The 23,637-nt window shown below is 47.6% G+C and overlaps 1 protein-coding gene across 1 annotated transcript in view; it reads left to right on the top strand.

Moving 5' to 3' along the window:
• Positions 1–23,637, top strand: part of LOC115133536 (insulin receptor substrate 1-B-like) — a 91,758-nt gene that overhangs the window by 39,600 nt on the left and 28,521 nt on the right. Inside the window, 2 exon segments of the mRNA XM_029666821.2 lie at positions 698–2,861; positions 2,864–3,838. Of these exon segments, the coding sequence (XP_029522681.2) occupies positions 698–2,861; positions 2,864–3,838 (3,139 nt within the window).

Here is a 23,637-nt window from a genome sequence, read left to right as displayed (position 1 = left end):
TTAGGACCTGCGCTGCTTCCTGTGTGAGGCAGGGTCGTACTCTGCGGATGTTGTAGAGCATGAACCTACAAGAACGGGCCACCGCCTTGATGTTAGTTGAGAACGACAGGGTGTTGTCCAGGATCACGCCAAGGTTCTTAGCGCTCTGGGAGGAGGACACAATGGAGTTGTCAACCGTGATGGCGAGATCATGGAATGGGCAGTCCTTCCCCGGGAGGAAGAGCAGCTCCGTCTTGCCGAGGTTCAGCTTGAGGTGGTGATCCGTCATCCACACTGATATGTCTGCCAGACATGCAGAGATGCGATTCGCCACCTGGTCATCAGAAGGGGATGGCCATCAAGGGTGGCTACTTTGAAGAATCTAAAATCAAAAATATATTTCGATTTCTTTAACACTTGGTTACTACATGGTTCCATATGCGTTATTTCATAGTTTTGATGTCTTCACTATTATTCTACAATGTAGAAAATAGTAAAATGAGTAGGTTGAAGGAGTAGGTGTGTCCAAATGTCTGACTGGTACTGTATATGTACTTTTGGTTTGCTCAGAAAACTTGGGGGTACAAATAAAATCACGTGGGCTGAATTTGGGCCGCCTATTGGGAAACCCTGGGTTAAATGTTAAGATTGTAGATTAGTGGTTATTTAGAACATGTGGTTGTAAACACAGAGTATGACTGTGTTGTGCCTAATGCAGGTGGATGACTCAGTGGTGGCCCAGAACATGCATGAGACCCTACTGGAAGCCATGAAAGCCCTGAGTGAGGAGTTCCGCCAACGCAGCAAGTCACAGTCCAATTCTGGGCCAGGTGGGGGAGCCACCGCCTCCAACCCCATCAGCGTCCCCTCGCGACGCCACCATCCCAACCCGCCCCCCAGCCAGGTGGGCTTCACCCGTAGGCCTCGCACCGAGCCGCCAGGAGGGTCTGGAACAGGCGGCAACAGCGCAAACGCATCACCCACCCCCCGCCACAGTTTCCCCAGGTCAGGCACAGCCAGTGATGGGGTTAAAGGAGAAGAAGGGATGGGGGGAGCGTGCGGAGGTGTAGGTCAGAGTTCCAGTCCTACCACCAATGGGTCCTGCTCCACCACGCCCATCCTCAGGTCCAAGTTGGCCCGTTCTGCCTCCACCCCAACCAAGAACAACTCCCTGAGCCTGATGCGCTCCATCTCCACCCCAGCTCCCTCCCCAGCTCCTAGCTTGTCCTCCAGCTCCAGCCACTGCTCTGAGTTTGGGGTAGTGGTGGGTGCAACCGGAGGAGGAACAGGGACCGGTGGCTACAGCCGCCTCCACTCCCACAACGTCTCCGTGTCGGGCTCCCCCAGCGATTATGGCTCCTCGGATGAGTACGGCTCCAGCCCTGGGGAGCACTCTGCCCCCTCCCCCAACATGCCAGGAGGGTCAGCCAGGTCAGGCCGTTATCAATCCCTGGACGACGAGGCTGCTAACTACATCCTAATGGGCCAGCGTGGTGGTGGTGGAGCTCCAACATCTGGCTCTCTGCCTGCCGGGGCATCCAGCTCAGCCCCTTCTCACCAGCCCCAGACCAGGAGGGTCCTGCGGCGCTCCTCTAGCCGGGAATGTGAAGCCGAGAGGCAGTTGCTGAGCAAGCGGGCGTCCCTGCCTCCCATGGCCCTGGAGCACCTGGCCCCGCGACCCCATAGGGGGGAGGAGGAGCAGGATGAAGACGTGGCGGACTACGCCATCATGTCCCGCAGCACCAGCGGGGATTCCTTCACCACCTGCGTCTCCTCACAAAGAGACTCTGAGATGAGCCCCGGTGGAGGAGGGGGATACCTGGACGTGGCTGTAGAGTTGGTTGGTAGTGGAGGTATAGTGCGGGATAACGGCTATATGTCCATGCTACCGGGAGGAGTTACCCAACCTCCAGTCTCCCTCACCCACTCGCTTTCCGTCTCTGACTCGGAGTCCAAGCCAGCGGATGACTACATGGCCATGACGCCTAACAACAGCGTGTCCCCCCCGCAGCAGATCCGGCCCCCTCCTGGCTCTGGCGACGGCTACATGATGATGTCACCCAACAGCAGCTGCTCTCCGGACCAGCGTGGCTGCCTGGGAGGTGTGGCCTGGGTGGACAGCAGCAGCGCCGACAGCCGGGCGGGCAGCGACTACATGAACATGTCTCCCATCAGCATCCGCTCGGCCAACAGCAGCCCCCCTCCCCCCGAGCAACCCCCTCAGACAGACCACCACCCCTCACTGCAGGCCCCCAAGATGGTCTACTCCTACTACTCACTGCCCCGCTCCTACAAACACACGCCACCTGGTGGACACTTTGAGGACGGTCCCGGCCGAGGCAGGAGGCCCAATGGGAGCAGTGATGTTAGAGGAGTTGGCAGAGCGGTGGTGGTTCGTCAGGACCCCAATTTGGGTGCAGTCCAAGGTCGCCACCTGTCCCTCTCCTCGTCCTCATACTCCTCCAGCTCTGCCAGCAGTGAGAGCCTAGGGGAGAACGAGGACAGGGCTCTCCAGGGAGCAGGGTCCTCAGGTGGGGGAGCTCACTCTAAAGACATGGGGCTCCTCCAGCAGAGACGGGCAGCCCCCAAGCAGGGCCAGCAGGGGGGACCCAGGACCCGGCCTGTCAGCCTGTTTGTGGATGTGTCCAAAGCAAACACCCTCCCCAGGGTCCGTGAGAACCCCCTCCCCCCGGAGCCCAAGAGCCCAGGGGAGTACGTCAGCATTGAATTCAAGGGAGATCAAAGCGCCAGAGGAGGGCCAGGAGGTGGGGGAGGGAGGGGACTCAGACACGGGATGTCCCTGCCTCACGGCTCCAGCCAGCACCCTTCACACCGGCCTGCCTCTTGCCTGGGGGGGTTCCTGCCCCTCCCCCGAAGCCCCTCCACCCCCAGACCCCCATCATGCCCCTCACCCCTCCATCCGCCTCAGAATATGTCAACATGGACCTGAGGCCCTCACCGTCCCCCTCTCCCCTCTCCCTGACACCACTGAGCTTCCCCACCTTCCCCACCCCACCAACGCCCCCTCCAATGATCCTGGTCCCCAAGGCCCACGACGAGTACAGGGTGGCCCTTCAGCAGCAAGGCGGGCCAGAGGGTGCTGAAGCGGGGCCCAGGACAAACAGACAGACTACCCATGTAGTGGTGACTCAATCAGAGTCCCCTACCTCCTGCGGGGACTATACAGAGATGGCCTTCAGCCTGAAAAACAACACCGTCCCCAGCTCCACGTCCAACAACACCTTCCCCAAAGCCCCCTCCCCAGCCAGGCCCGATCCCCCAGTCCCTGTCGTCACCCTGGGCCTGGACTTCCCCCTGCCTAAACCTGGGCCCAACCCGGACCACGGGGCTAAAGTGATCCGGGCCGACCCCCAGGGCCGCAGGCGCCACTGCTCCGAAACCTTCCTCGCCTCCCCCTCTCTCCCTCCCCCCTCCTCCAACTCCTCCTCTGCTGCCTCTCTCTTCCCGGAGCAAGCCCAGGCCGTTGCTCGCCGGCTTGGGTTTGAGGGCATGCTGTGGGGGAATGGAGTGTCGGCCGAGCATCTCCCCTCGCAGTTCCTCCACCCTGGGCCTGGCATACCCGCTGCCCAGGCTTTGTCCATGGAGCAAGGCCTTAACTACATAGACTTGGACTTGGCCAACAAAGAGAGCCCTCATTCAGCCTTAGATGGGTCCTCAACCATACAGGCTATCCCCCCTCGCCTCTACTCGTCCGTACTGAATGGGGGGGGCGGGGTGGGGGTGTCCGGGGCGGGCATCGGGGGTAGTGGCGGCTCCAACCTCAACACCTATGCCAGCATTGATTTCTACAAGTCAGAAGAGCTGCGGACGCATCCAAATGGAAACAAAGACGGTACAGGTGAGAGTTAATTTCTACTCCTTATGCCATATTTGGGGGGAAGGTCTAAATGTCCTCTCTCTCTGATGTTTTGGGTACACCTTTGGTTGCGCTCCTGCTCCTCTTCCTATGCCACCCCTCTCTTTCTCTCACTCTCTCTTTCTCTCTCTCTCCACCCATCTCTCTCTCTCTCTCCTGTCTCGTGCTGCTACTGTCTACATTTTTCAGATGAAACGGTGGCATTTCAGATTCTGTGCTTATATGCAGGCCCACCTGGTGCTGGATTACCCAGCAGTCACCACAAGCACACACACACACACCAATCAGGTCTTTGTTACTGTCTATTTACGCCTAAATGAGAAGAGATATGGTGAGTCTGCTATCTTTAGCTAAGTACATACGGTTTTTATCTTAGTACATATTTATGCAAGTTTATTAGCAGGAAATGGCTTCAAAATGGAAATGTGGAAAAAAGTAAATAGTTGGACTCACACTCAATATCACCAGCTGACATGGGAACGGCAGGGTAGCCTAGTGGTTAGAGCATTGGACTAGTAACCGAAAGGTTGCAAGTTCAAATCCCCGAGCTGACAAGGTACAAATCTGTCGTTCTGCCCCTGAACAGGCAGTTAACCCACTGTTCCTAAGCTGTCATTGAAAATAAGAATTTGTTCTTAACTGACTTGCCTAGTTAAATAAAGGTAAAATAAATAGATGTAGCTTATAACTCCTATCCTAGCCTTGCACTTAGCTCAATTTCTGAGTAGGAGACAAATGTTCTTTGAGCGAAGCCACTGTCTTCCCTGACTTAGCCAGAATTGGCTCGTTAGAGAAGTCTGTCTGCTATTTAAATAGACCCCAGTTAAACCCTGAGTGGGGATTTATAAACCAGATTGGATAGTGAAGTGCTGAGTCGCGCTAGGCTTGCTAGCTTTCAAACAGTGGGCCTTTATGGAGAACGTTACCACCGTTAGCTAGCCTCCACAGTAGGTATTTTGGGGAAATCTCTGGCTGTGCGTGTTAGCATGGTCGCGTCAGCGAGGCAGCGTGGGGCAGAATGTTACACGTTGGCTGGGAATGTTGAGAGGGGGCCAGTGTTTCACTACCGCAAACTGCTCCCAAATCAAATGCCTCTGTGCAGTGTCCCCTCCTCCCTTCATCCCTCCAGTCTATTCCGCCTCCCCCTTTTTCTTCCTCCAATAAATGACCCTTTTGTTCGGGTGTTTCTGCCGTGGTGTCTCTCTCTCGAACTTACACTCTCCTGTCTTTCTCCAACTTACTCTCTCACTCAGTCACTCACTCACACTCTCTCTTTCTCCCTTTCCCTCTAACTTACTCTCTCCTGTCTCTCGATCTCTATTTCTCTCCTCACTGTCTTTCTTTCCTCTCACGATCTCTTTCTTTCGCTTCTCCCCCCCCATCTCTCTCGCTCCTCTTTTTTCACATTGTCCTGCTCCATCCCAGAACGATGAGTCCCCCTCTTATTGAGAAGAGAGGAAAGAAACTAGGATAGAGAGAATTAATGAAAGAGAGATAGAATGAGATGTTGTGGAGTACCCAAAAGTACAGATTGATCCTTAGACTACGGCGCGGTTTGGAAGCAATGAATAGTTTCGTCTGTGCATTTATTTAGGCCTAAAAATGTTTGGTCAACTAACTCCATGGTAATTGTGGGGAATTTATTTTCTGGCAGGCTCGTGTGTGTGTGTGTGTGTGTGTGTGTGTGTGTGTGTGTGTGTGTGTGTGTGTGTGAGATGCAAACTAGTCACTTTTCGGCGAAATTCACCGTTTTGAATCCAAAATAGATGATTTGTGTAGATCCGATGCGAAAAGTGGGGTGGGGGGGTTTGGATCACTACTGGCTGTAACGAACGAGTGATGCGCGTTTGGCGCAATACTGGCTGTATCCAAGGCTCAGCCCATCGTTCACATAACAGAATACAGCATGCATTGGTTCGAATCCAGTGTGGCTAAATGCTTATGCTTCTAGATCCGACAGTGCAGCAGTATCTAACAGGTAATATCTAACAATTCCACAACAAAACCTCATACACACAATCTAGTAAAGGAATGGGATGAGAATATATGAGTATTAAATATATGGATGAGCAGTGACAGAGCAGCTAAGATGCAATATATGGTAAAGAATATATAGTGAAGGATACAGTATATACATATGAGATGAGTAATGTGAGATATGTAAACATTCTTAAAGTGGCATTATTCAAGTGACTAGTGTTCCATTAATTAAAGTGGCCAATGATATCAAGTCGGTAGGTATGCAGCCACCTCTGTGCTAGTGGTGGCTGTATAACAATCTGATGGCCTTGAAATATAAGCTGTTTTTCAGTCTCTCGCTCCCAGCTTTGATGCACCTGTACTGACCTCGCCTTCTGGATGGAAGCGGGGTGAACAGGTAGTGGCTTGCGCCTTCTTCACCACACTGTCTATGTGTGTGGACCATTTCAGTTTGTTGTTGATATGTACACCGAGGAACTTTCCACCTTCTCCACTGATGTCCCGTTGATGTGGATAGGGGCTGCTCCCTCTGCGGTTTCCTGAAGTCCACAATCATCTCTTTTGATTTGCTGACATTGAGAGGTTATTTTCCTGACACCACACTCCGAGGGCCCTCACCTCCTCCCCATTGTGTCGTCTGCAAACTTGAGTTGGAGGCATGCATGGCCACGCAGTCATGGGTGAACAGGGAGCACAGGAGAGGGCTGAGAACGCACCCTTGTGGGGCCCCAGTGTTCAGGATCAGCGAAGTGGAGATGTTTTTTCCTACCTTTACCACTTGGGGGCGGCCCGTCAGGAAGTCCAGGACCCAGTTGCACAGGGCGGGGTCGGGACCCAGGGTCTCAATCTTAATGATGAGTTTGGAGGGCACTATGGTGTTGAATGCTGAGCTGTAGTCATAGGAAAAGCATTCTTACATAGGTATTCCTCTGTTCCAGATGGGATATAGCAGTGTGATGGCGATTGCATTGTCTGTGGATATATTGGGGTGGTAAGCAAATTGGACTGGGTCTAGGGTAACAGGTAGGGTGGAGGTGATTTGATCCTTTAGCCTCTCAAAGCACTACATGATGACAGAAGTGAGTGCTATGGTGCGATAGTCATTTAGTTCAGTTACCTTAGCTTTCTTGGGGACAGCAGAATGGAATAGGGATTGATTGAATATGTCCGTTAACACATCAGACGGCTGGTCTGCACATGCTCTGAGGACGCGGCTAGGGATGCCGTCTGGGCCGGTGGCCTTGCGAGGGTTAAAACGTTTAAATGTTTTACTCACGTCGGCCATGGAGAAGGAGAGCCTACAGTCTTTGGTAGTGGGCCGTGTCGGTGGCACTATATTGTCCTCAAAGCGCGCAAAGAAGTTGTTTCATTTGTCTGGGAGCAAGACGTCGGTGTCTGCGACGGGGCTAGTTTTCTTTTAGTAATCCTTGATTGTCTTTAGACCCTATCACATATGTCTTGTGTTTGAGCCGTTGAATTGCGACTCCACTTTGTCTCTATACTGACGCTTTGCTTGTTTGATTACCTTACGGAGGGAATAACTGTTTGTATTCGGCCATGTTTCTAGTCGCCTTGCCATGATTAAATGCGGTGGTACATGCTTTCAGTTTTGCGCGAATGCTGCCATCAATCTCCGGTTTCTGGTTAGGGTAGGTTTTAATAGTTTCTGTGAGTACAACATCTCCTATACACTTCCTTATAAACCTGCTCACCAAGTCAGCGTATACGTCAATGTTATTGTCTGAGGCTACCCGGAACATATCCCAGTCCATGCGATCGAAACAACAATCGTGAAGCGTGGAATCCGATTGGTCAGACCAGCGTTGGATAGACCTAAGCATGGGTGCATCCTGTTTTTAGTTTCTGCCTATAAGAGGGGAGCAACAAGATAGAATCATGGTCAGATTTGACAAATGGACGGTGGTCGACTGGGTTACTCGCTTGTGTACTGCAATCGATATGCTGATAGAATTTAGGTAGCCTTGTTCTCAGATTAGTTTTGTTAAAATCCCCAGCTACAATACATGCAGCCTCATGATATATGGTTTCCAGTTTGTGTAAAGTCCAGTGAAGTTTCTTGATGGCTGTCTTGGAATCCACAGGCTTGAGCGGTCACGACATCGCCGACGAAAATTCCAAATAGTATCCGTAATGTCCACAGTAACATGTCAAACGTTTTTTATAATCAATCCTCAGGTTGTTTTTAAAATATATAATCGATAATATATCAATTGGGACAATCGCTTTTTCAATAGGAGAGGGAGAGACAATGGCTGCCCCACTCTGTTGCGCAAGCAAAACTCATGCGAACACCCAGCTATCCACTGACGCAATGTTATCTTTCTCGCTCATTTTTCAAAATAAAAGCCTGAAACTATGTCTAAAGACTGTTGACACCTTGAGGAAGTGATAGGAAAAGGAATCTGGTTGATATCCCTTTAAATGGAACGAAGGCAGGCTATGGAACATGGAGCTTTCAAAATAGAAGCCACTTCCTGGTTTGATTTTCCTCAGGTTTTTGCCTGCAATATCAGTTCTGTTATACTCAGACAATATTTTGGCCGTTTTGGAAACTAGAGTTTTGTATATTCTAGTTTCTAGGCCTGAGAAATAGGCCGTTTCAAATGGGTACGTTTTTCATCCAAAAAATCTAAATACTGCCCCCTACACTCAACAAGTTAAGCCATTTTGCCACAACTTTTGAAGTATGCTTGGGGTCATTGTCCATTTGGAAGACCCATTTGCGACCAAGCTTTAACTTCCTGACTGATGTCTTGAGATGTTGCTTCAATATATCCACCAAATTTTCCTTCCTCACGATGCCATTAATATTGTGAAGTGCACCAGTCCCTCCTGCAGCAAATCACCCCCACAACATGATGCTGCCACCCCCGTGCTTCCCGGTTGGGATGGTGTTCTTCGGCTTGCAAGCCTCCTCCTTTTTCCTCCAAACATAACGATGAACATTATGGCCAAACAGTTATATTTTTGTTTTCAATCAGACCAGAGGACATTTCTCCAGAATGTACGATCTTTGTCCCCATGTGCAGTTGCAAACCGTAGTCTGGCTTTTTTATGGCGGTTTTGGAGCAGTGGCTTCTACCATGCTGAGCAGCCTTTCAGGTTTTGTCGGTATAGGACTTGTTTTACTGTGGATATTGATGCTTTTGTACCTGTTTCATCCAGCATCTTCAACTGGGCCTTTGCTGTTGTTCTGGGATTGATTTGCACTTTTCGCACCAAAGAAGTTAATCTCTAGGAGACAGAACACGTCTCCTTCCTGAGTGGTATGACGTCTGCGTGGTCCCATCGTGTTTATACTTCCGTACTATTGTTTGTACAGATGAACGTGGTACCTTCAGGCATTTGGAAATTGCTCCCAAGGATGTACCAGACTTGTGGAGGTCTACATTTGTTTTCTGAGGTCTTGGCTGATTTCTTTTGATTTTCCCATGATGTCAAACGAAGAGGCACTGAGTTTGAAGGTAGGTCTTGAAATGCATCCACAGATACACCTACAATTGATTCTAAAGCCGTAACATCATTTTCTGGAATTTTCCAAGCTGTTTAAAGGCACAGTCAACTTAGTGTATGTAAACTTCTGACCTACTGGAATTGTGATACAGTGAAATAATCTGTCTAATCATTTGTTGGAAAAATCACTTGTCATACACAAAGTAGATGTCCTAACTGACTTGCCAAAACTATAGTTTGTTAACAAGAAATTTGTGGAGTGGTTGAAAAACGAGTTTTAATGACTCCAACCTAAGTGTATGTAAACTTCTGACTTCAACTGTACATGGCTGTGACTATAACCGAGGGAGTTCTCTTGGGAGATCATACAGGTTGCATTTGTTTTGAGGAATTCTAGGTCAGGTGAACAAAAGGACTTGAGTTCTTGTATGTTGTTACAATTACAAAATGAGTCTTTAATCATGAAAGTGTGTGTGTGTTTTGTGTGTGGTATGTATGCTCTTAGTACAGCCTCAAGGGTTCATTGAGTCCATGGGAGAGCTTCCCAAACTTTAACAGCACATGACTGCAAATTGACACTAGAAAATGCAGGAGACCCCCCCCTTTGAAAAATGATATTCCCGAGTTGCTGGGTGTTTGCAACACATAACAACATGAATGTGCATCCTAATAGTAGTTGAAACTAAGAAAGTTCTATTCTATAACCATTTGAAGAGATTACAGATTTTCTCAGGGGACCCCATTTCAACTTTTGGTGACCCCACATGGGGTTCCGACCCCAGATTTGGGAACCACCGATCTAGAGTGTGATCATTTAATGTGTTGTTTAATGGGAGCTCATACTGTAAATGATTTAGATGACGACTGCACACGTGTCCCTTCCTGAAGCAAACAACCGTGTGGTTCCACCTCATGTCTGTGTGTTTCAACTACAGCACCTGGAGAAAGGTTATTTCAAATTCAGTTGGATGGATGGAATGAGTGCATGTGTTTACCAAGGAGTGAATCATGTTTTTTTCCCCCCTAAAAAGTCTGATTGGAATCAAATCACCCTGTAGGCCATGCCAACATGTTCCAGTAAGACCTGACTCTATTAACCTTCTCATCACAATGTCGCTACTTGCCCCTCTATCCTTGATCATTTGAAATAAACTACCAATGCTAAACCGACATCTAGCCCCTACCCACTGTGAGTTGCCCCCAACCACTGACACCGGATCTGATACTTTTCAACCTTTTCATTTCAACAAATCATATTTTATCTCCCTAAAGAGGTGGCACAAAAACTCAGACTAGTGAGACACAAAACAGTGCAAGAAATTAGGTAAAACAGTGCAAGAATTGAGGTCACTGCCCATTTGGTATAACCTGGTCTAGCCGGTATACATGCCAGTAGCATGTCGCTGCCCAGTAACACTTTGTAACGCTACTCTGCTTCCTGGCAAGCCTGAGGGTGACATGGCATGTTGGCAGGTCCTTTGAAAGCCCCATGCCACGTGTGGAATTCCTGCTTGCTCGGGGGACACACACTTGGGAGGGAGGGGAACAATAAGAACCATTTACCCAAATCTAACTCTCTCTCCCTCACCCTCTCTCTCACACACACTCACTCACTCACACAGAGAGAGATAGATCTGGCCTTGCCTCACTGTGCTGTGGTGGCTGCTCATCCTGTGGTAAGTGCCTCAAGAGATGTGAGGGATAGAGGGAAGTTGAGCCGAGGTAGTATTTAATCCATCTCCCCCTCCCTCTGCACCCCCCACCAGAAAGAATGGCTCTCATTGTTGGAGTTATATTAGATCTGCCACCCAATACACACACACACCCTCTCTCGCTCTCTCTCTCTCATACACACACGCATAGTGCCCTGACAGTCACCAGCGGCGTTCCATTTAGAGACAGTTTTACATAACAGGACTAGCCCATAACCCATGGTTCCCCTGGATTACAGGACAGAATACTCAGACTAACAGACTGAACAAGTCTACTCTGTCATTTCATCCCTGACCTGTAACCATAGCGACGCTTATTTATATGCTCCCAGTATTTTAACTCTCCTTTTGTACTTGTTGTATGATGACTGCCATCAGTGCACAGCATGTGTACTGCGTTTGGTATTAAAAAAATACCCTACTTTTTTACATGGTAGTGTAAGACTTGCAGACTACAGCATCTGACTAGATATGTCATTACAATCAGTTTTCCTTTGGTGACATTTTGACACTAAAAACATACAGAGATGTTACCAATACTCAACGCGACACAATTCAAAAGGTATTTCCGAAACGGTCAAATAAAGTGTTACAGGAGGTTTTGAATATTGTACAGCTCACCTATTGAATCACATGCATCACTCCCTGCCTTCTCATGGATCATACCGAAACAGGTTGTTATGAAATGAATGCTGCTACAGATATTGCGTGACACGATCCGTTTTGATAACGGCTCCACATTCTTCCACTGTCAAATGTTAGGCTAGTTTCTCTAATTTAGTGCATGCGTTCCTTCACATGTAGAATCTGGATTCGACTGTACTTTTGGTTTCTATTTCTAAGGCCAACATTTCCATGTCACTCACATGGCTATAGACGTCTGGTCCTGGAGATCCTTGGGGACCAGATCCAGTGGTTGTTACTGGCTCAGAAATGGTTCAAGTCAACAGAAGAGAGCTGGAGATTAGACTGTTTGTAATCCTCTGTCTAGTTCTACCCATTTATATCCCGCTGTGATCTACTGTAATGTATTCTCCCCCATGTGCCAGGCCTGTACACCACGCTCAACAGCCCACCGCAGATTATACACAGCCTATATTGGGTAAAATGTGAGCTCTGTAATGGATTTACCTCTAATCTAGATATAGTACTGATTACTGTTGGCAGTGTTGCAGTTCTCTTAAAACAATGAATGTCCTAATCGTGTCTATGGCAGAATTAGCCTGGAAGTTCCACTGTTTTATAAATCTAAAATACAATATAAATACATTATATAGTCACTATATATTTCTAATGTAGCAGAACCGAACCCAGCTCAACCTCTTCCTGTTTTAGTCATGTTCAAGCCCTAACAGGAAACAACACATCTGTCCTATTGCCATCTACAAATGATACTGGATATTGCTTTCCACAACTCAGTAGCTACCTAGTAGCTACAGCACTCTACTCAACCAGGGATCTCACGGTACAGATACGCATGTTACTATCTTGTATGAAACCCTGTCAAGGATGTTTTTATTTTTTTATTTAAAGCTCCCTGTTGTTGGTCTGAGTCTCTTGTAAAGTACACAGTGGTGTGCATCCCTAATGGCATCCTATTCCCTATGGGCCCTGGTCAAAAGTAGTGTACTATATAGGGCAGGTATTCCCAAACTGTGGAACGCTTACCCCCAGGGGTGCGCGCAAGACGCCACTTGGGTACACCTCAGCATCCACCGAGAGGCTCTTGCTGCCAAGAGAATGCCTGACCGCTTGAAAGATGTTTTGGACACTACAGTGAAAATGGTTAACTTTGTTAAAGCAAGGCCACTGAACGCTCGTGCATTTTCTGCACTATGCAATGATATGGGCAGCGACCATGTAACGCTTTTACAACATACAGAAGTGTGCTGGTTATCAAGGGGCAAAGTATTGACACGTCTTGTTGAATTGAGAGACGGGCTTAACGTTTTCTTTACGGACCATAATTTTCACTTGTCTGACCGCTTGCATGATGACGATTTTCTCACACGACTGGCCTATCTGGGTGATGTTTTTTCTCGCCTGAATGATCTGAATCTAGGATTACAGGGGATCTCCGCAACTATATTCAGTGTGCGGGACAAAATTGAGGCTATGATTAAGAAGTTGGCGCTCGTCGCATTCTGCATTAACAAGGACAACACACAGGTCTTTCCATCATTGTATGATGTTTTGCGTGCAAATGAACCCAAGTTTACGGACAATGTCGAATGTGATATAGCAAAGCACCTGAGTGAGTTGGGTGCGCAATTACGCACGTCATCCATTTCGGTAAAGTACATGAAACAACTGGATTCGTTATCCCTTTCATGCCCTGCCTCCAGTCCACTTGCCGATATCTGAACAAGAGAGCCTCATCGAAATTACAACAAGAGGTTCTGTGAAAATGTAATTTAATCAGAAGCCACTGCCAGATTTCAGAATTGGACTGCGCTCAGAGTATCCTACCTTGGCAAATCACACTGTTAAGACGCTGATGCCCTTTGCAACCACATACCTATGTGAGAGTGGATTCTCGCCCCTCACTAGCATGAAAAATAAATGCAGGCACAGACTGTGTGGGGAAATGATTTAAGACTGAGACTCTCTCCAATATAACCCAACATTGCAGAGATATGTGCATAATTTCAAACACATCCTTCTCATTAACCTGTGGTGAGTTATTTACTATTTTCGATTAACAAATAGTTAATGTGTAACTAGTTAGTTTTATGTGTAAGATGGCTAAATAAAGAGCAAAATTATTGATTATTATTTGTGCCCTGGTCCTATAAGAGCTCTTTGTCACTTCCCACGAGCCGGGTTGTGATTTAAACTCACACTCTTATGTTTAATAAATGTATCGTATAGTGTTTGTGGCAGGCTTACAATGATGGCAAAAAAACATTTGAGAGTGCACTGACCCTGGTGCTAGAGGGGGTATGCAGCTGGAGGTTGAATGTTTGAAGGGGTACGGGACTATAACATGTTGGGGAACCACTGCTATAGGGAATGTGATTGCAGTTGGAACACAGTAGTGTTTGGGTGAGCACCACATTCCATTTAGTGACATCATCTCTCATTACACCACATTGTCAAGAAGTCATGAATCCAGTTGAATGTTAGTGAAGTAGGTCAATGTACCCCTACATGGGTTGACCACAACTCAAACCAAAATCCCTGGGAGTGGGTGATCTTAACCACACACACAGCAACAGTCAGCAAAACATGAAAGCTGCAGCACCGCGTTAACATCAGGGCACCATACGGTCTCAGTCCACACTGGAACACAACACAGTAGAGGTTGACCTATTAATCGGAATGGCCGATTTAATTAGGGCCGATTTCAAGTTTTCATAACAAATCGGAAATCGGTATTTTTGGATGCTTTTTTTTACATTTTTTTTTTACACCTTTATTTAACGAGGCAAGTCAGTTAAGAACACATTTTTATTTTCAATGACGGTCATGGAATGGTGGGTTAACTGCCATGTTCAGGGGCAGAACGATACATTTTTACCTTGTCTGCTCAGGGATTCCGTCCAACGCTCTAACCACCTGCCTCACGAGGAGCCCGCCTGTTACACGAATGCAGTAAGAAGCCAAGGTAAGTTGCTAGCTAGCATTAAACTTATCTTATAAAAAACAATAAATCATCATCACTAGTTATAACTACACATGGTTGATGATATTACTAGTTTATCTAGCGTGTCCTGCGGTGTGTATTCGCAAAAAAGGACTGTTGCTGCTCCAACATGTACCTAACCATAAACATCAATGCCTTTCTTAAAATCAACACACAGAAGTAAATATTTTTAAACCTGCATATTTAGCTAAAAGAAATCTAGGTTAGTAGGCAATATTAACCAGATGAAATTGTCACTTCTCTTGCGTTCATTGCACGCGGAGTCAGGGTATATGCAACAGTTTGGGCCGCATAGCTCATTGCGAACTAATTTGCCAGAATTTTACGTAATTATGACATAACATTGAAGGTTGTGCAATGTGACAGCAATATTTAGACTTAGGGATGCCATCCGTTAGAGAAAATACTGAACGGTTCCGTATTTCACTGAAAGAATAAACGTTTTGTTTTCGAAATTATCGTTTCCGGGTTCGACCATATTAATGACCTAAGGCTCGTATTTCTGTGTGTTATTATGTTATAATTAAGTCTATGATTTGATAGAGCTGTCTGACTGAGCAATGGTAGGCACCAGCAGGCTCGCAAGCATTCATTCAAATGGCACTTTCTTAAGTGTATTCTGCCAGCAGCTCTTCGCAATGCTTCAAGCATTGCGCTGTTTATGACTTCAAGCCTATCAACTCCCGAGATTAGACTGGTGTAACCGATGTGAAATGGCTAGCTAGTTAGCGGGGTGCGTGCTAATAGCGTTTCAAACGTCACTCGCTCTGAGACTTGGAGTAGTTGTTCCCCTTGCTCTGCATGGGTAACGCTGCTTCGAGGGGGGCTGTTATCGATGTGTTCCTGGTTCGAGCCCAGGTAGCGGCGAGGAGAGGGATGGAAGCTATTCTGTTACACTGGCAATACTAAAGTGCCTATAAGAACATCCAATAGTCAAAGGTATATGAAATACAAATCATATAGAGAGAAATACTCCTGTAATTCCTATAATAAGTACAACCTAAAACTTCTTACCTGGGAATATTGAAGACTCATGTTAAAAGGAACCAACAGCTTTCATATGTTCTCATGTTCTGAGCAAGGAACTTAAACGTTAGCTTTCTTACATGGCACATATTGCACTTTTACTTTCTTCTCCAACAATTTGTTTTTGCATTATTTAAACCAAATTGAACATGTTTCATTATTTATTTGAGGGTAAATTGATTTTATTGATGTATTGTATTAAGTTAAAATAAGTGTTCATTCAGTATTGTTGTAATTGTCATTATTACAAATACATTTTTAAAAATGGGACGATTTAAATCGGTATCGGCTTTTTTTGGTCCTCCAATAATCGGTATCGGCATTAAAAAAATCATAATTGGTCGACCTCTATAACACAGCATAGGCAGGGGAGTTTTACCACACACACACACACACACTGGAACATGAGGGAGGTTTACCACACACACACACACTCAGGTTTTTATCATAGAGCTCAACAGAGTGGATCTTTCCACTATACTGTTGAGAGTAGGAGAGTGACGTGAGACAGCAAAGCACACGGGCCAGCAGAACGGGACAAGTAAAACCAGAAATTACATGTTCTGTGTCACCGTAATGTCACCTGTGTTCTAAGTTTACCAGTCTAAATGATGTTGTGCGTGTGTGTGTGCATTTATGACCTTTAAAGTCCACCTGTTCATGTGTGTTGCGTCTGTCCCTGAAGTACTGGCTTGCGCGGCCTAATCTCCCATTGACTAATCTCAGAGAGAGAGGCCGACGCAGCTACCCTATATGTAGTAATTAACCACTTGTTTCATCATATGCATAATATAATATTCACCATAATTTTGCTTGTCAGTTGTATTCTATAATGTTCGGTAATCTTTCTGCTCTATTCTATTCCCTCTATGCTGTAATATTCTAGGTCAGTGGTTGATTTTGATGGAATTCGAAAGCCTTTTTGTTGCCTGTTGTGGACAGTCAACAGTGTTAGCTTTAGTACACAGGCTGGAGAATGGAGAGCTACACTTGTCATGGTGATACTCCGACTCAGAAGTTGCAAAGGAACAAATATTGAGAGAGAATGAGGGAGAGGGAAAGAAAAAGAGGGAAGGAGAAAGAAAGAAAGAAAGGAGGGAGAGGGAGGGAAGGAGGGAGAGAGAGAGTGGTTTTCTTGGAATTTTTGCCCGCAGGAGAGGAAGTGTGTTTAGTTTAGCGCTGTTTCCTAAGCAATACAAATGAAAGAAGTACAAATAAAGTCTCACTCTGTCCTGCTCTTTATCTCTCCATTTAGTCATTTAGCAAACACTCTTAACCCTAATTGCTCCTGTAAGTCGCTCTGGATAAGTGCCTTACTCAAGGGCACATCAACAGATTTTTAACCTAGTTGGATTTGAACCGGCGACCTTTCAGTAACTGGCTCAACGCTCGTAACCACTAGGCTACCTACCACACAGCCCGTTCACCCTTTCTTTCCTTCTCTCCTTCGGTCTCTGTCTCGCCTTCTCTCCTACATTCTCTCTCTCCGCCACTATCAGTTAACTCTCCATGTTATCCTATCAGTCTCACCCCCTTATCTCTCCTTCTCTCACTCCACTCTGTCCAATCTCTTCCAACCATCTCCCATCTTCCCATTTGTTTGTCTCCACAGTTCCGTTCTGCAAGCACACACGTACACACACTTGGTGGGAGGTTGCTGATGGTGATGGGAAATTGTGTGTGTGTGACCTTGTTGTTCATGGAGGTCATGGTGAAAGACCTGACTAGCTTCATTCCTATGCTCAAGAGAAGGGCAAGGGGGGAGAAAAGAGGAGGAGAGAGAGATATGGGGTGATAAGGAGAGCGCAGTGTCACAATAGACCTGTGCTTTTGTGTGTATTGTATGTCTGGGAGGATGTACACGGATATCTGGGTGTGTGAATTTGTTGAGTAATGCAGTAGGCCACTCTCTTGTTAAGGTCCTGTGTCCTATGGTAACACACCCAGTCCCATCCCTACGTACACTAGTATATGACGTAAGGCTGGGAATTGCCAGGGACCTCACGATGCGATATTATCACGATACCTATGCAGTGTTTCCCCAAGGATTCTACACATTTTGTCATGGGGCTCAGATAAAATGTGCAGCTTCAAAGTTAATTTCCTGTAGTTCTACACATTTTTGCCATGGGGCTGAGAACATTTTCGTCAATTAAACACATTTTTCCACATTTTTATGCCATCTGAGTGACTCAAAGATTAAAACAAAATCAATGGGGGCCATGTTGTATTTTGAATTTAGTCTCGTTTTTATTTAGGTGATTGCTAGTTCTCAAAGATGATCTTTTCAAAAAATATATTGCTCCATTATATTTTCTACATATTTTATGTCTGGTTTTAGTCGTTTAAGTTCACACTGAAAACGTTTTTACCTTCCTGAAACTTCTGCTGCAGAAGGAAAAGAGGCATAAGAGAACTAGTTTGGTCAGTCATGGAAATAAAAGTGCTGAAAACAAATTGCCTCACTATTTAAAAAGACAGAGTAGCAGCTATGAAGTAACATTACTGTAGTTTTGGTGCAGGTACATCCGACTAGTGCAAAAATAATATAGAGATATTGTAAAAAATAATATTGCGATCTAAACTCAGCAAAAAAAGAAACGTCCCTTTTTCTGGACCCTGTCTTTCAAAGATCATTCATAAAAATCTAAATAACTAAACAGATCATTGTAAAGGGTTTAATAACCTCTTTGGGCTGAGATCCCGCTAACGGGATCGATATGACAACAGCCAGTGAAAGTGCAGGATGCCAAATTCAAAACAAACAGAAATCCCATAATTACAATTCCTCAAACATACAAGTATTTTACACCATTTTAAAGATACATGTCAGGACCCGGTTACGAACCCGGGTCTCCGGAGTGAGAAACAGTCACTTAACCAACTGAGCCACGAATAGTCGGCAGAACCCAGAAGATGAGGCAGACACAGCAGTACTTGAGACGGTGTATTTAATGAAGTAAAAAGTGAAGTCCTTCAGGAACACATGTAACTCCACAACCTCAAAAGGAATTCCACAAGAACAAAGGTAATCCTCCAAGACAAAAAAGGTAAATCCACAAGGTGGTAGGTATAGCACAAAAAGCCTCAAAAGATACTCAAAAATAAATAAACAAGAACAAAAAACAGAATTCCACAAGAGCGTCCACCGGGATCAACAAGAGTTCACAGAATACTAGGGCTGGGTGCTAACATACAAACACAGAGCAAAGGACTGAGGAAAACAAAGGGTTTAAATACAATCAGGGGAAACGAGGCACAGGTGCAAATAATAATGGGGATCAAGGGAAAACAAAAGGTCAAAAGGCACAATGGGGGCATCTAGTGACCAAAAACCGAACAACCCTGGCCAAATCCTGACAGAATCCCCCCCTAGGAACGGCTCCTGACGTTCCTACCAGCTCTCTCAGGGTGGAGAGCCTGAACTGACGAATGAGGTCAGGGTCCAGTATGTCTTTGGCAGGAACCCAGGAGCGCTCCTCGGGACCGTAGCCTTCCCAGTCCACCAGATACTGCCAGGACCGCTGCACCCGGCGGGAATCCAGTATCCGATGGACGGTATAAGCCGGCTGGCCTCCAAAGACACGAGGCGGAGGGGAGGTCTGTCTGCCGGGACAAGGGGAGAAAAAACAACAGGTTTTAATAAGGAAATGTGAAATGTGGGATTAATCTTAAGGGATCTGGGTAAGTGTAGGCGATAAGAAACTGGGTTAACTCTCCTGGCAACCTTAAAGGGACCGATGTATTTTTGGGACAGCTTGCGAGACTCCACCCGTAGTGGTAAGTCTCTTGTGGAGAGCCAGACTCTCTGGCCGGGCGCAGGGTAGGCCCGGGACGGCGGCGTCTGTTGGCTTGTTGTTGGTACCTCTGTGAGGAACGCATAAGATTAAGACGGGTCTTCCTCCACATAAGCCGACAGCGTCTGACGAACTTCAAGGCTGAAGGCACTCTGACTTCTGCCTCCTGGTCCGGGAACAATGGAGGGGCATAGCCAAACTGACACTCGTGCGGGGACATACCAGTGGAGAAGGAGCGCAAGGTGTTGTGCGCGTATTCGGCCCAAACAATGAAGGACGACCATGTGGACGGGTTGTTACGAGTCATACATCGGAGGGTGGCTTCCAGCTCTTGATTCATCCTCTCTGTTTGGCCGTTGGACTCCGGATGGTACCCTGAAGATAGACTGGCAGAAGCACCCATGAGTTGGCAGAAGGCCTTCCAAAACCTTGAGGCGAACTGGGGACCTCTGTCAGAAACCATATCTCGAGGAATGCCGAAGACTCGGAACACATGATTAATTACCAACTCAGCCGTCTCCTTGGCAGAAGGTAACTTAGTCAGAGGGACGAACCTGGCCGCCTTTGAAAACCTGTCGATTATGACTAGGATAGTAGTATTGCCATGGGATGGAGGAAGGCCAGTAATAAAGTCCAACGAGATATGGGACCAGGGTCTGTGGGGAATAGGTAAAGGGTGAAGGAGTCCTTGAGGGCGGAGGTGAGAAGATTTGCCCTGGCAGCACACGGGGCAGGCATTGACGAAAGAGGCAACGTCTTCTCTTATGGTAGGCCACCAGAACTTACGCTGGATGAACTCCAAGGTGCGACCTACGCCCGGGTGACAGGTGAGGCGAGAGGAGTGCCCCCACAGAAGGACCTGAGTCCTCACTGCCTTGGGGACAAACAACCGATTGGCAGGACCCCCTTTCGGGTCCGGTTCGATAGCTTGAGCTCGTCTCACGGTATCCTCAACTTGCCACGAAATCGGAGCCACGATCTTAGCAGCAGGAAGGACAGGCATGTCCGTGTCATCTCGAATGGCAGGAGCGTAGACTCGGGACAGGGCATCCGGTTTGAGATTCTTCGACCCGGGCCGATAGGTGAGGATAAACTGGAATCGATTGAAGAAGAGACCATCTAGCTTGTCTAGAGTTCAACCGCTTCGCCTGCTGGATATACTCCAGATTTTTGTGGTCCGTAAGCACTTGAAACGGGTGAGAAGCCCCCTCGAGCCAGTGTCTCCATTCCTTCAATGCCATCTTAACCGCTAGGAGTTCACGATCCCCCACATCGTAGTTCCTCTCAGCCGGGGTAAGCCGGTGTGAGAAGAAAGCGCACGGATGAAGCTTCTTGTCTTCACCCCTCTGAGACAGGACAGCTCCAACACCAACCTCTGAGGCGTCTACCTCCACCACAAACGGTTCATCCGTAGTCGGTAGTATCAGGATGGGAGCAGAGAGGACGCGCTGCTTGAGTCCTTGGAAGGCCGTCTCAGCTTCTCTTCCCCACAAAAACCTTGCATTGCCACCCTTGGTTAAAGCTGAGAGAGGGGCTGCCACCAAGCTGAAGTTCTTGATGAACTTGCGGTAAAAGTTTGTGAAGCCCAGGAAACGCTGAACTTCCTTAACGGATTTGGGGGTGGGCCAATCCGCTACCGCCCCTACCTTCCTGGGGTCCATTTGGACTCGACCGGGTTCCACTACAAATCCCAGGAATTGTACTCGGGATGAATGGAATTCACATTTTTCCGGCTTAACGTACAGATGGCTGTCTAGGAGGCGTTTGAGTACTTGTCTGACATGCTTTGTGTGTTCTTGAAGAGAGCTCGAAAAGATGAGGATGTCATCCAAGTAAACAAACACAAATATGCACATCGTTTATGAGCGCTTGGAACACCGCTGGGGCGTTGGTCAGGCCGAAGGGCATCACCAAGTATTCATAGTGACCAGTAGGCGTGTTGAACGCGGTCTTCCACTCGTCACCAGGTCTGATCCGCACAAGATGGTATGCGTTCCGCAGGTCAAGCTTAGTGAAAACAACTGCTTCCTGGAGCAGCTCGAAGGCTGTGGCCATAAGGGGTAGCGGGTAACGGTTACGGACGGTTATGGCATTGAGTCCCCGGTAGTCGATGCAAGGACGTAATCCACCGTCTTTCTTGGCCACAAAGAAAAACCCTGCTCCCGCCGGGGAGGTGGATGGACGCATGAGGCCTGCTTCCAGAGCGTCCTTGATGTAGGTATCCATAGCAGCTCGTTCGGGTGGAGATAGGGAAAAGATCCGACCCCTGGGGGCAAGTGCCCGGAAACAGTTTGATGGGGCAATCATAAGGTCTATGGGGTGGTAGCATGGTGGCCCTCTGTTTGCTAAATACCAGTTTGAGGTCATGGTAACACTCGGGAACTCGGGTCAGGTCGATGGATTCTAAAGACTCGGGAGTAGAACTCGGGAATTCGGGAAAATACATGTAGCTTGGCACGTAGGACCCCACTGCTTGATAGTGCCCACAGACCAGTCGATGTGAGGGTTATGGCTGTGAAGCCAGGGGTATCCAAGGACGAGAGGGAACTCGGAACAGGAGATCAAATGAAAGTTCATCAATTCCTTGTGTTGTGAAACTGAAAGTCGCAAGGAGGTAGTGACATGAGTGACAAGTCCAGATCCCAAAGGGCTTCCATCCAATGTAGTAACCCTCATGGGGTCACTTAGAGGTTCAAAGAGAACGCCATTCTCCTTCGCCCAGACACCATCCATGAAGTTACCTGCGGCTCCAGAGTCTACCAAGGCTTGAAGGTGAAGCTTGTGGTTGTCCCAGGAAAGGGTGACTGGAATGAGCAGACGGGAGTTGGACGGATGGGAGGAGGTTATGTTTCCCGTTACAGTTCCCCCGGTCTGTACGGGACAGAGCGTTTCCCTGGAGCCCGGGACACGTGGAACGGAAATGGCCCGGTTTGCCGCAATATAGACAGCGTCGCTCCCTCATCCGGCGGTCTCTCTCAGCCTGGGAGATGCGTCCAATCTGCATGGGTTCCGGTGGAGCCAGCGAGGATAAAGGTGGGGACTCGGAGCTGGGACTGATAGGGGCTAGAGGTCTACGGTTGAGTTCTCTCTCTCTCAGACGCTGGTCAATGCGTGAGGCCAACTTGATCAGGGACTCGAGATTGTCCGGTGGTTCCCGAGTGGCCAGTTCATCTTGAATAGTGTCGGAAAGGCCTTTCAGAAAGCACACAGTGAGCGCCTCGTTGTTCCAGCCACTCGCTGCTGCCACCGTGCGGAACTGGATGGCATAGTCCGTCACGCTGCGCCGACCTTGGTGGAGAGTCAGGAGCTGTTTGGCTGAGTCAGGACCACTGCTTGGGCCTTGAAACACTCGTTTGAATTCCTCAGCAAAGGCAGAGTAGCTGGCACAGCAGGAACTATGGGCATCCCACACAGCAGTAGCCCAGGCCAGGGCTTTTTCCGACAGCAGGGTGATGATATATGCGATCTTAGACCGGTCGGTGGGGAAACGCGAGGGTTGCAGCTCGAAGGAGAGAGAACATTGGGTGAGAAACCCTTTACAAGCACTTGGATCACCTGAGAACCGTTGGGGAGGTGGAAGACGAGGTTCAGCCAGAGGGTTAACTGCCATGGGTACGTGAATCTGAGGTACTGGGACGGGAACTGTTGCCGAGGTAAGTCGATCAGATATCTGCTTTATGGAAGTCAGCATCTCCGACAGAAGATGAGAATGTCTAGCCATTAAGGCCTCTTGCTGAACCAGGGCAGCTTCGTGGCGTTGGACAGTCTCCTGGTGGTGGAACAGCCTGGCAACAAGGTCCTTGGAACTGGCTGCCTCTGGGTTCATTTTTTGGCTCTGTGTTTCTGTCAGGACCCGGTTACGAACCCGGGTCTCCGGAGTGAGAAACAGTCACTTAACCAACTGAGCCACGAATAGTTGGCAGAACCCAGAAGATGAGGCAGACACAGCAGTACTTGAGACGATGTATTTAATTAAGTAAAAAATGAAGTTCTTCAGGAAAACATGTAACTCCACAACCTCAAAAGGAATTCCACAAGAACAAAGGTAATCCTCCAAGACAAAAAAGGTAAATCCACAAGGTGAAAGGTATAGCACAAAAAGCCTAAAAAAATACTCAAAAACAAACAAACAAGAACAAAAAACAG

The sequence above is a fragment of the Oncorhynchus nerka genome, linkage group LG8, assembly GCF_034236695.1.
Source record: "Oncorhynchus nerka isolate Pitt River linkage group LG8, Oner_Uvic_2.0, whole genome shotgun sequence".
Lineage (NCBI taxonomy): Eukaryota > Metazoa > Chordata > Actinopteri > Salmoniformes > Salmonidae > Oncorhynchus > Oncorhynchus nerka.
Note: the sequence above shows the minus strand (reverse complement) of the source record. Positions and strands in the feature narration are given on the sequence as shown.